The sequence below is a fragment of the Vicia villosa genome, linkage group LG2 (assembly GCF_029867415.1).
Source record: "Vicia villosa cultivar HV-30 ecotype Madison, WI linkage group LG2, Vvil1.0, whole genome shotgun sequence".
Classification (NCBI taxonomy): domain Eukaryota; kingdom Viridiplantae; phylum Streptophyta; class Magnoliopsida; order Fabales; family Fabaceae; genus Vicia; species Vicia villosa.
This window is the reverse complement of record NC_081181.1, coordinates 17,061,109-17,074,149: the sequence shown is the minus strand read 5'-3', so window position 1 is coordinate 17,074,149 and position 13,041 is coordinate 17,061,109. Positions and strand designations below refer to the sequence as shown.

General features: G+C 40.9%; 1 protein-coding gene and 1 pseudogene across 1 annotated transcript; both read left to right on the top strand.

Moving 5' to 3' along the window:
- Positions 1–7,717: 7,717 nt before the first annotated feature.
- On the top strand, positions 7,718–11,516 carry LOC131648645 (uncharacterized; annotated as a pseudogene).
- Positions 11,517–11,798: 282 nt separating this feature from the next.
- Positions 11,799–12,779, top strand: LOC131648644 (uncharacterized). Its single transcript, XM_058918383.1, has 2 exons — positions 11,799–11,961; positions 12,289–12,779. Exons 1-2 carry the CDS (start codon positions 11,799–11,801, stop codon positions 12,777–12,779), a joined length of 654 nt encoding a protein of 217 aa, XP_058774366.1.
- Positions 12,780–13,041: the final 262 nt, after the last annotated feature.

Below are 13,041 nucleotides of genomic sequence, written 5' to 3'. Positions count from 1 at the left end.
CAAATAATTCTAATATTTAATCCAAAAATTAATTAAATTAAATAAAGAATTTTATGGGGTGTTACAACTCTCCCCCACTAGAAAAGTTTTCGTCCTCGAAAACATACCTTAGGCAAAGAGTTCCGGGTAGGAGTCCTTCATCTGGCTCTCCAATTCCCACGTAACATTTCCACCGGCTGGTCCTCCCCAAGCTACTCTGACTAATGCTATCTCCTTGCCACGCAATTGTTTCACCTTCCGATCTTCAATCCTCATAGGCAAAGTTTCAACTGTCAGATTATCCTTTACCTGTACATCATCGACTTGGATCACATGAGATGGATCAGCAATGTATTTCCTCAACTGCGATACATGGAATACATCATGCAGATTCGCAAGTGTCGGTGGCAACGCAATGCGATACGCCACTTCTCCGACCCTCTCCGTAATTTGAAACGGACCAATAAAACGCGGAGTCAACTTCCTTGACTTCAGTGCTCTACCAACACCAGTTGTAGGAGTCACCCTCAAGAACACATGATCTCCTTCTTGAAATTCAAGTGTCCTTCTTCTTTTATCATGATAACTCTTCTGACGACTCTGAGAAGTCTTCATCTTCTCCTGAATCATCTTAATCCTTTCTGTTGTCTCCTGAACAATTTCCGGCCCAATCACAGCACCTTCGCCAGATTCGTACCAACATAAAGGCGTTATACACCTCCGACCATACAAAGCTTCAAACGGAGCCATACCAATACTCGAGTGAAAACTATTATTGTAAGTAAATTCGATCAAGGGTAGATAACTATCCCAAGCACCGCCCTTTTCCAACACACAAGCACGCAACAAATCTTCTAGTGATTGAATAGTTCATTCTGTCTGTCCATCCGTCTGTGGATGATAAGCAGAACTCAATCTCAGCTTAGTACCCAAAGCCTTCTGCAAACCTTCCCAGAATCTGGATGTAAACCTTGGATCTCTATCTGACACGATACTCGAAGGAATACCATGTAAACTCACTATCCTTTCAATATACAATTGAGCCAGCTTCTCCATTGGGTAATCCATTCTCATTGGTATAAAGTGAGCAGACTTTGTCAACCTGTCCACAATAACCCAAATAGCTTCACAATTCTTACCGTCCTCGGCAAACCTGAAACAAAATCCATCGATATACTATCCCACTTCCATTCCGGAATAAATAACGGTTGCATAGCTCCATATGGTTTCTGATGCTCAATCTTCGACTTCTGGCAAGTCAAACAAGCATATACAAATTCAGCTATTTCCTTTTTCATTCCAGGCCACCAAAACAGCTTCTTTAGGTCATGATACATCTTGGTAGCACCAGGATGAATACTCAATCCGCTACGATGTCCTTCTTCAAGAATACTCTTCCTCAATTCGGCAATGTCAGGAACACAAACACGATTACCAAACCTCATTATACCATTCTCATCGATTCTGAATTCACCTCCTTTATCTTGGTTAATCAGAGTCAACTTATCAACTAACTCTACATCAGTCTTCTGACCCTCTCGGATTTCCTCAAGAATACCACTAGTCAGCTTCAGCATACCCAATTTAACACTGGTAGGAGTGTCTTCACATACTAAACTCAAATCTCGGAATTGCTCAATTAAATCCAATTCTCTCACCATAAGCATAGACATATGCAGGGACTTCCTACTCAATGCATCGGCAACAACATTTGCTTTACCCGGATGATAATTCAGTTCAAAATCATAATCCTTGAGAAATTCTAACCATCTTCTTTGTCTCATATTCAACTCTTTTTGGTCAAAGAGATACTTCAAACTCTTGTGATCACTGAATACTTCAAACCTTGAACCATATAGGTAATGCCTCCACAATTTCAACACAAATACCACTGCTGCCAACTCTAAGTCATGAGTCGGATAGTTTCTCTCATGCACTTTGAGTTGTCTCGACGCATAAGCGACTACCTGTTGATTTTGCATTAGTACACCTCCTAATCCCGACAACGAAACATCACAATAAACAACAAAAGATTCCGCCGGATTCGACAAAATCAAGATCGGCGCACTAGTCAACCTCTTCTTCAACTCTTGGAATCCTTCTTCACATTTCGAATCCCAGACGAAAGCTTGACCCTTCCTAGTCAACTTAGTTAACGGCAACGCTAACTTTGAAAAACCTTCAATGAACTTTCTATAGTAACCCGCAAGACCAAGGAAACTACGGATTTCGGAAACTGACTTCGGAGCTTCCCACTGAGACACTGCTTCTACTTTCGTTGGGTCAACGGCAATACCATCCTTGGAAATTACATGCCCAAGAAAGCTCACTTCATTTAACCAGAACTCACACTTTGACAGTTTTGCATAAAGTTTCTTTTCCTTCAATAGTTCCAATACCACTCTAAGATGATCCGCATGCTCTTCTTCATTCTTAGAATATATTAAAATATCATCAATAAATACTACTACGAACTGATCCAGATAAGGATGGAAGATCCTATTCATATACTCCATGAAAACCCCCGGCGCATTGGTTACTCCAAATGGCATCACTGTATATTCGTAATGACCATACCTCGTTCTAAATGCCGTTTTCTGAATATCGTCCGTCTTCACCCGAATCTGATGATATCCCGACCTCAAGTCAATTTTGCTGAACACACACGCTCCAACCAGTTGATCCATCAAATCATCAATCCTCGGCAAGGGATACCGATTCTTGATAGTAACCTTGTTCAGTTGTCTGTAATCCACACACAACCTCATTGAACCTTCTTTCTTCTTCACTAGTAACACCGGTGCACCCCACGGTGAGACACTAGGACGAATAAATTTCTTCTCAAGTAACTCTTCCAATTGACTCTTCAACTCAGTCAATTCCGATGCCGACATACGATAAGGTGCCATCGACACAGGACTAGTTCCAGGAATTAATTCAATAGCAAAATCCACCTCCCTCTCTGGCGGTAATTCTCTTACATCTTCTGGGAAAACTTTCGGAAATTCACATACTACCGGTAAGTCACTACTCACCTCTTTCTTTTTCACTTCCATGGACGCAATCAACATAAACACGGCAGCTCCGTCCTTCATTGCTTTATCCACTTGTCTAGCCGTCATCTCTAAGTCCTCAACAATGACATCTTCAGGAAAAATAACCGTTTTCGTGAAACAGTTGATATGAACTCGGTTAAATTGCAACCAATTCATGCCCAGGATAACGTCCAGTTGTTCCAACGGAAGGCACACTAAGTCCATTCCGAATTCTCTACCAAAAATATCAATTGGACAGTTCAAACAAGCAAGCGAAGTAGTCACTGAACCCGACGCAGGAGTGTCAATGATCATACTTCCATTAATATAAGATATTTCCAAATTCAGTCGTTTAGCACAATCCAATGAAATAAACGAGTGAGTTGCTCCAGTATCTATTATTGCAATTAAAGGAGTGCCATGGATAAAACACGTACCTTTAATCAACCGATCCTCTGGAGTAGTCTCTGAACCAGATAAGGCGAACACCTTACCACCAGCTTGATTCTTCCTCGGCTTAGGACACTTAGGACTAATATGACCTTCTTCCCCGCAGTTGAAACAAGTTACAGTGTTCCCTTTGCACTCAATAGCAATGTGCCCTGCCTTTCCACATCTATAGCACTTCTTTTCCTCACTTTTGCACTCGTGAATGCGATGTCCAGGTTCTCCATACTTGAAGCACTTAATAGGGGCACTAGAGTCTCCCCCACTAGGTTTCTTCCAGCCTCCAGCTTTCTGGTTACCCTTACCATATGGCTTACCACGATCCATATGCTTTTTCCCTTTCCTGTCGACTAACTCGCGAGAGTGTGACGACTTCAGTTTAATATTGTCCTCTTCAAAGATTCGGCTGCAGTCAACCAAATCGACAAACCTACGAATCCTCTGGTATCTGATACCCTGTTAATCTCATCACGGAGACCATTTTCAAATTTAACACACTTCGAGAATTCACTAGCCTCATCATTATTGTAGTGGACATAATACTTTGCCAGCTCAACAAACTTGGACGCATACTCCGGCACAGTCATGTTACCTTGTGTCAGCTCCAAAAATTCAATCTCTTTCCTGCCTCTAACATCCTCAAGAAAGTACCTCCGCAAGAATTCTCTCTTGAACACAGCCCAAGTGATTGCAACACCTGCAGCTTGCAGTTCGTCCCTACTAGCCATCCACCAATCATCAGCTTCTTCAGACAGCATGTGAGTCCCATATCTCACCTTCAGATTTTCGTCACAATCAATCACCCGGAAGATCCTTTCAATTTCCTTTAGCCACTTCTGGGCGCCTTCGGGATCGTGAGTGCCTTTGAACAACGGAGGGTTGTTCCTCTGAAAACTATTCAGCTGCCTGTCAGCACCAATTCCAGCTCCATTGGCATTCCCTCCCAACACACCAGCAATCATACCGAGAGCCTCAGCAATCGCATCGTCGTTCCTTCCTCCTCTTCCGGCCATTGTTCTGCTGAATATCAAACAATATTTATTAGAACAAGAAGTATCGACAGTGTCAATCTTACACTAATCGCATACGAGGGGTCAACCGACACTAAGACTCTGACTCAAACGACCGACTATGCTCTGATACCACTATTGTAACACCCTTCTAATACCCCGCATAAATAATAAACAATAATCAGAGTAAACATGAAAAGGGCATTACAACTTCCAAATAATTAAACAATAATACTCATGTCATGCCATAAAAGAGAACGTCAACCAAATTTATTCAGATCATCATGTTTAACACAGCGGAATTATCTTTAACATCTGAATAACAAACAGCCAAGTCACAGACTTAAAACACCAACATAGGAATCCACCCAAATAGAAAGAGTTTAACAAGTAACTCTAAACGACGCCCCCAGTGTTACACGACCAGAGCATGACACGGACCCAACTGACTCTAACGAACTACTTGACGAGCTAATCCTCACCAAGTACGAGAGCTACTCCTCAATCTGAAAAATAACAACAGTAAGGGTGAGTCTCATTCACATTTAACTAATGTTATAAGATATAGATAATAAAATATCATTTCACATGCCATTCACCCAATCACAGTTATGATCAGATTCAAACCATACAATCAATAAGCAAACAACCAAATTAACACATATTATAACATTGGACAATCTTCCATTCATGTTATAATAGCAAAACAGCCTAATGCCATGCAACTACATGCATGTGGTACCAAAATCTGGGATAACCCAACTCACCGACCCACCATCGTCAAGGATACGGTAACACCCACTCACTAATTCCACACAATGGGAATTAGCTACCACTGATCCACCATCGTCAAGGACCAGCCACATAATGATTATGAATGCATGCATCAACCATAACATGCTCATCACCCACATAAATCGATCAATGTCATAATCATCAATAAAACACATATTTCATACCAACAATACATGTATAATAAACACCAGTTATAACCACAACATCATACAGGTAAGACATTCATTAGTGTACCTATAAGCATATCCCACCACAACAAATAAGATCGGGTGTTTTAAAAATAATTCAAGCCACAACTCAAAACACCATTTGATTATATAAATTATTTGATTAGCTTCACTGTACTCGAAACGGCACCAAAATCCGGTTTACGGTTTAAAAGTTACACATTTATAATACATTCAACCATCCAATTATCACCAATACATGATCAATATAATCATTATGCATCAATCCTCCCAAAACCTAACACTTCTATAACCTAAGCACAACCCAATTGATACGAATAACACGATCAAATTCTATCATACTACCTATAATCCCATAATAGAAGATAAACGGAAGAGTCCCCCCTTACTTGAAGGTTGATTCTTCGCTCTTCCTCGTGTCGCACTTCTCCGCTCCTCTTCTCTTTTCACGTTCAGACTCTTCTCTTCTCCTTAGTTCTATTCCTCTTTCCCACAATTCCTCTATTTTGTGGAAAATAAAATAAAACTATTTTAATTAGTAATAGGGCCTACCAATACACCCCCCCCCCCCCTCTTTACTAAAAGCGACACTGGCCCATCAGTCTCATTATTCCCATTTTTCTCAGTTAACTCAAATAATTCTAATATTTAATCCAAAAATTAATTAAATTAAATAAAGAATTTTATGGGGTGTTACATGGACGGGGACTACCGGAGAAAGCATGACATGGGAAATGGAGAGCAAGATGCGAGACTCCTATCCCGAGTTGTTTGAACGAGGTAAGATTTTCGAGGACGAAAATATCGTAAGTGGGGGAGAGTTGTAACGCCCCAATTTTCGATATTTATTTATTCCGTAATTGTTGGGTGTATTTGGTGTCTTAAACTTATATTTAATTTTTATTATATTAGTTTAATAATTAATTAGTTATTTGGGCCAAGTAGTGATTAGTAATTGGGAGGGTGTGTAGTAAGCCCATTAGCAAATTAAGGATTAATGAGAGATTAATAAAAATAAATAAAAATTAGAAGGAATAGTTTCTTTTGGCAAAATTTAGAGGAACGTGAAAACAGAGAAAAAGGCTAGGGCAAGAGGTAGAAGAACTCCACCATTGTTGAAGGATCAAAGCTCAATTCTAAGGTAAGGGGGGAGAATGGGTTCTCTAAATGGTGATTACAACATGAGAGGGTAGTGAGGGTTCCTTTCCCTCTTTAGGTTTCATAATTGACATGTTGATTCCTTCTTTGATGTGTGAATTGATTTGAATTGTATGTTGTCCTTCATGATTAATGAGTATTGTATGATTGTGGACGAAATTCTGTTCTAGATTGATGAATTTTGGTGTGGTTTTGGGTGTTGGTTGAGTTGTTGTTGTGTTCATAAAAAGAACTGAATCTGAGTGTAAAATTGTCCAATTTGATGAGTAGGAATTGGGTTGTTATCATGTTAAAATTGATGTAGCATAATAGGTTAATGAATCTAGATGAAAGGTGTGAGTTAATAGGTGAAATTATGATGTTTTAGACCTGAATTCGCAGACGGGAAGTGATGAAAACGAGTGAGAACGGACTGGTGCGAATGCAGACTTGGAAAGACAATTTTCCTGTCAGTTTGCGTATGATACGCGTATGGGTTGAGGCCATACGCGTAGGAGGGACACACCCAGGGGGCTATACGCGTATGATACGCAGCCCTGTCCCAACATAGTACAACCTACTGGTGGAATGCGTATGGTACGCGTATGAGAGAGAGGTCATACGCGTATGAGAATGTGATACGCGTATGGAGGAGTTTTTTGTGCAAATCTGATTCTGGCAAAACGCGTATGATACGCGCATGGGCAAGGGGGTATACGCGTATGGCTTGGCTGTACGCGTATGGTTACGCTAGTGTGCAGAATTTTCCATTTTTGTGATTTTCTCCTGATCCTTGAGTGAAATAAATACCTTTCTGAGTTACTTAAACTGTAGGACTTAGGTAAACATAGAGAGACTGTAAGAGTTATGCTTTGGACATAAAATATTGTGATAAGTTTGTGTTGACTGTTGTGAATGTAACTACAAAATAATAAAATTATAGTCGCATGTTGTTGAGCTGGTTGATAGCCTAAATGGCAACGAGTTGAAGGTTGAAGCCTTGTGTTGTTGAATTGTGTTGATTGGATGTCCATATTGCATACATATGTCGTTGAGGGCTTATGCTCTGTTGTTGGCCTGTATTGGCATTGTTGAAGGCTTATGCCTTGTTATTTCCTCTAATATAATGGCATCTGTTGAGGGCTTATGCTCTGTTGGTACCACATGCATGTAGAGTCGATAGTTACATTTTCATTCATCTGACTGTTTGTAAATGTCATGTAATGATGTTGTTGTGTGATTGATGGTGTGAGAATCTGTTTATGATTGTGTTTGTGTGTGGTGTAGATACTACTCCTTAACCATGTTATATTTCACCGTATATTTATTGAATGTAATTCTCACCCCTTTTCTGTTGTTGTGTCTGTGCTTCTTCGGGAGTACAGATAACCAGGTACCAGAGTAGTGCTTGGATTTTCTCGAGTGTTACTTGATCGAGTCTTAGGAGTCGCTCTGATACGTAACACGGGGATGTTGGGATACGCTGTGTTTTGTTTTCCTTTCAGTTAAATGTTAAATTGTTACGTATCTTGATTTTGACATTATTGTTGGACCACCTGTTTAGTGGATATGATTAATTTGTTGGGGCTGTGGTGCCATGAGAATTAATAAGCTGGTTTTTGAATTCCGCTGCGGTATAGGATATTCTATTTTAATGAATATTAAATAAAGTGATGTTACTGTGAATTGTTTAGAAGATGTGACATCCTACTCGTATTACTCTGATTATCTATGTATTTATAATTCGTTTATTTTCGATATGGGAAAGTGGGGTGTTACAATTGGTATCAGAGCAGTTCGGTCCGTCCGACCAAGTAGTTGAGTCGCTAACAAATCGAGTATTGTTAATCTCGTTATCTAAACTATGTTTCTGTTGCAGTGTTTAGTTGAAATGGCTGGAAGAAACGATGCTGCGATTGCTGCTGCTTTGGAGGCTATGGCTCAAGCTCTGGAACATCAACCTAATGCTGGTGAGAATGCTGGGTCTCGCAGTTTGGCTACTTTCCATAGGGAGAACCCGCCGGTCTTCAAAGGCAAGCACGACCCTGATGGAGCCCTAGAGTGGTTGAAAGAGATCGAGAGGATCTTTCGTGTAATGGATTGTACTCAGGCTCAAAAACTTCGCTATGGGACGCATATGCTAGCAGTCGAAGCTGACTACTGGTGGCTAGCAACACGTCCTAGACTAGAAGCTGCAGGTGAAGAGATCACTTAGGACGTATTCCGAAGAGAATTCCTGAGGAAGTATTATCCTGAGAGCGTCCGTGGCAAGAAGGAAATCGAGTTCCACGAACTGAAACAAGGGAACATGTCAGTGACTGACTATGCTGCAAAGTTCACTGAATTGGCCAAATTTTATCCATACTATGATGGAGAGGGTGCAGAGTTTTCAAAATGCGTTAAGTTTGAAAATGGGTTACGCTCTGAAGATCAAGAAGGCTATAGGGTATCAGCAGATCCGCGTTTTCCCTAACTTGGTAGACAGCTGCAGAATCTTTGAGGAAGATAATGCTGCTCACTATAAGATTGTCAGTGATAGAAGAGGTAAGCAGAGTCAGCAACATGGCAAGCCTTATGACACTCCAGCTGGCAAGGGCAAACAGAGAGCTGCTCCGGGCCAGAGAACAAGTGGGGGAGGTGCTCCCGCCCCGATTGTGTGTTTTAAATGTGGCAAGGCTGGTCACAAGAGTACTTATTGCACTGTTGACGTTAAGAAGTGTTTCCGTTGTGGCAAGACTGGTCATATGATGTCTGAATGTAGACATAAAGAAGTGGTTTGTTTTAATTGCGGTGAAGAAGGACACATTGGAAGTCAATGTCAGAAACCAAAGAAGGCACAAGCTGGTGGTAAGGTGTTCGCATTGGCTGGTACTCAGACAACCACTGAGGACTGACTCATTAGAGGTACTTGCTTCATCAATAGTATGCCTTTAATTACTATTATCGATACTGGTGCTACTCATTGTTTTATTGCTGCTGAATGTGTTGAAAAGTTGGGTCTTGTGCTATCTTCGATGAATGGCGAGATGGTAGTTGAGGTTCCAACTAAAGGATCTGTGACTACATCTCTTGTTTGTTTGAAGTGTCCGTTGTCGATCTTCGACAGGGACTTTGCTGTTGATTTAGTATGTTTACCGTTAGCCGGGCTGGACGTAATTTTGGGAATGAACTGGTTAGAATATAACTATGCTCATATCAATTGTTATAACAAGACTGTGAGATTTTCAACTGCCGAAGAAGAAGGAGCTGGTTTAGTGTCATCTAAGCAGGTACGACAATTGCTGAAGGAAGAGGTAGAGATGTTCTCGTTGATGGCAACATTGTCAATCGAGAATCAGAACATCATCGGTGAGCTACCGGTAGTATGTGAATTCCCTGAAGTTTTTCCCGATGAGATTCCCGATGTGCCGCCAGAAAGAGGAATTGAGTTTACGATTGATCTTGTACCTGGTACCAGACCTATTTCTATGGCACCGTACAGGATGTTCGCATCTGAGTTGACAGAATTAAAGAAGCAATTAGAAGACTTACTGGAGAAGAAGTTTGTCAGACCAAGTGTATCGATGTGGGGAGCCCCAGTGCTGTTAGTGAAGAAAAAGGACGGAAGCATGAGACTTTGCGTAGATTATAGACAGCTGAATAAAGTAACCATTAAGAATAAATACCCGCTACCGAGAATAGATGATTTGATGGACCAATTGGTGGGTGCGAGTGTTTTTAGCAAGATCGATCTGAGGTCGGGTTACCATCAGATTAAGGTTAAAGATGAAGATGTACAGAAGACAGCATTCAGAACAAGATATGGACATTATGAATATTCAGTGATGCCATTTGGTGTTACGAACGCGCCAGGAGTATTTATGGAATATATGAACCGTATCTTCCATGAATATTTAGATCAGTTCGTCGTGGTGTTCATAGACGACATCTTGATATATTCTAAATCAGAGCCAGAGCATTCAGATCATTTGAGGACGGTATTGCAAGTGTTGAAAGAAAGGAAGTTGTATGCGAAGTTGTCCAAGTGTGAATTTTGGTTGAAAGAAGTCAGTTTTCTGGGACATGTCATATCTGGTAGTGGCATTGTTGTAGACCCATCTAAGGTAGATGCTGTGTTACAATGGGAGACTCCAAAGTCAGCTACCGAGATTAGAAGTTTCTTGGGCTTAGCCGGTTACTATAGACGGTTTATTGAAGGATTTTCTAAGTTGACACTTCCGTTAACTAAGTTGACGTGTAAGGGTAAAGTGTTCATATGGGATGCACAATGCGAAGAAAGTTTTGTGGAATTGAAGAAGAGATTGACGACAGCTCCGGTTTTGATGTTACCGAACCCAGGAGAACCTTTTGTAGTTTATTGCGATGCTTCTTTGATGGGTTTAGGTGGTGTACTTATGCAGAATGGTAAGGTAATTGCTTATGCGTCGAGACAATTGAGAATTCATGAAAAGAACTACCCTACACATGATTTGGAACTCGCTGCTGTTGTTTTCGTACTAAACATTTGGAGGCATCATCTCTATGGTTCTAGATTTGAAGTCTATAGTGACCATAAGAGTTTGAAATACCTGTTTGACCAGAAGGAGCTGAACATGAGACAGCGAAGATGGTTAGAACTGCTGAAAGATTATGATTTCGGGTTGAATTATCACCCCGGTAAGGCGAATTTTGTGGCTGATGCCTTAAGCCGAAAGACCTTGCACATGTCCGCTATGATGGTTAAAGGATTAGAACTGATCGAACAATTCCGAGATATGAGCTTGATTTGTGAAGTGACACCGCAGAGTGTTAAGTTGGGAATGCTTAAAATTGATAATGACTTTCTGAACAGTATCAAAGAGGCTCAGAAATTGGATGTGAAAATGGTAGACATGATAGTGGGTTGTGGCAAATCCGAGAAGAGTGATTTTAGGGTGGATGCGTAAGGAGTGTTGAGATTGCAGGATCGAATATGTATCCTTGATGACAATGATATGAAAAGGATGATTTTAGAAGAAGGTCATCGAAGTAACTTGAGTATTCATCCAGGAGCTACTAAAATGTATCAAGACTTGAAGAAGATATTTTGGTGGCCGAGAATGAAAGAAGACGTGGCACGATTTGTATATGCTTGTTTAACTTGTCAAAAATCGAAGATTGAACACCAAAAGCCTGCAGGATTGATGCAACCGTTAGAAATTCCAGAATGGAAGTGGGATAGCATTTCGATGGATTTCGTAACGGGGTTGCCTAATACTGCGAGTGGACACGATTTGATATGGGTGATTGTTGATAGGCTTACCAAATCAGCCCATTTCATACCTATTAACATCACGTATCCGGTGGCAAAGTTAGCTGAGATCTATGTCCGAGTGATTGTGAAGTTGCATGGTATTCCCTTGTGCATTGTGTCGGATAGAGATCCGAGATTCACTTCAGATTTTTGGAAGAGCTTGCAAGAAAGTTTGGGTTCTAAGTTGAGGTTAAGTTCGGCGTATCATCCTCAGACGGATGGTCAAACTGAAAGGACTATTCAGTCTCTAGAGGATTTGTTGAGAGCATGTGTTCTCGAACAAGGAGGCTCGTGGAGCACTTATCTTCCATTGATCGAGTTTACTTATAATAACAGTCATCATTCTAGTATCGGGATGGCACCTTTTGAAGCGTTGTATGGTCGGAGGTGTAGAACTCCGCTATATTGGCACGAATCTGGCGAAGGTGTAGTACTTGGACCGGAAATTGTACGAGAAACCACAGAGAAGGTAAAGATGATTCGGGAAAAGATGAAGGCTTCACAGAGTAGACAGAAGAGCTATCATGATAAGCGAAGAAAGGAGTTAGAATTTGAATCAGGTGACCATGTGTTTCTAAGAGTCACGCCTGTGACTGGTGTTGGTCGTGCCCTGAAGTCAAAGAAGTTGACCCCACGATTTATCGGTCCTTATCAGATTTCAGAGAGAGTTGGTACTGTCGCTTATAGGGTGGCGTTACCGCCTAACCTGTCGAATCTGCACGATGTGTTTCATGTGTCACAGCTTCGGAAGTATGTTCCAGATCCGTCTCACGTGATTCATATGGATGATGTGCAAGTGAGAGAGAACCTTACAGTAGAGACGATGCCAATTCGGATCACAGATCGTGAGATAAAGTCCCTTAGAGGTAAAGATATCCCGTTGGTGAAAGTAGTCTGGACTGTAACACCCTTCTAATACCCCGCATAAATAATAAACAATAATCAGAGTAAACATGAAAAGGGCATTACAACTTCCAAATAATTAAACAATAATACTCATGTCATGCCATAAAAGAGAACGTCAACCAAATTTATTCAGATCATCATGTTTAACACAGCGGAATTATCTTTAACATCTGAATAACAAACAGCCAAGTCACAAACTTAAAACACCAACATAGGAATCCACCCAAATAGAAAGAGTTTAACAAGTAACTCTAAACGACGCCCCCAGTGTT

Bases quoted from the DNA above. Each gene is read 5' to 3' on its own strand.
- LOC131648644 (XM_058918383.1), top strand. From the start codon at position 11,799: ATGGATTTCGTAACGGGGTTGCCTAATACTGCGAGTGGACACGATTTG. The intron at 11,962-12,288 runs GTATTCCCTTGT...AATCTGGCGAAG, and splicing joins AGTGATTGTGAAGTTGCATG to GTGTAGTACTTGGACCGGAA.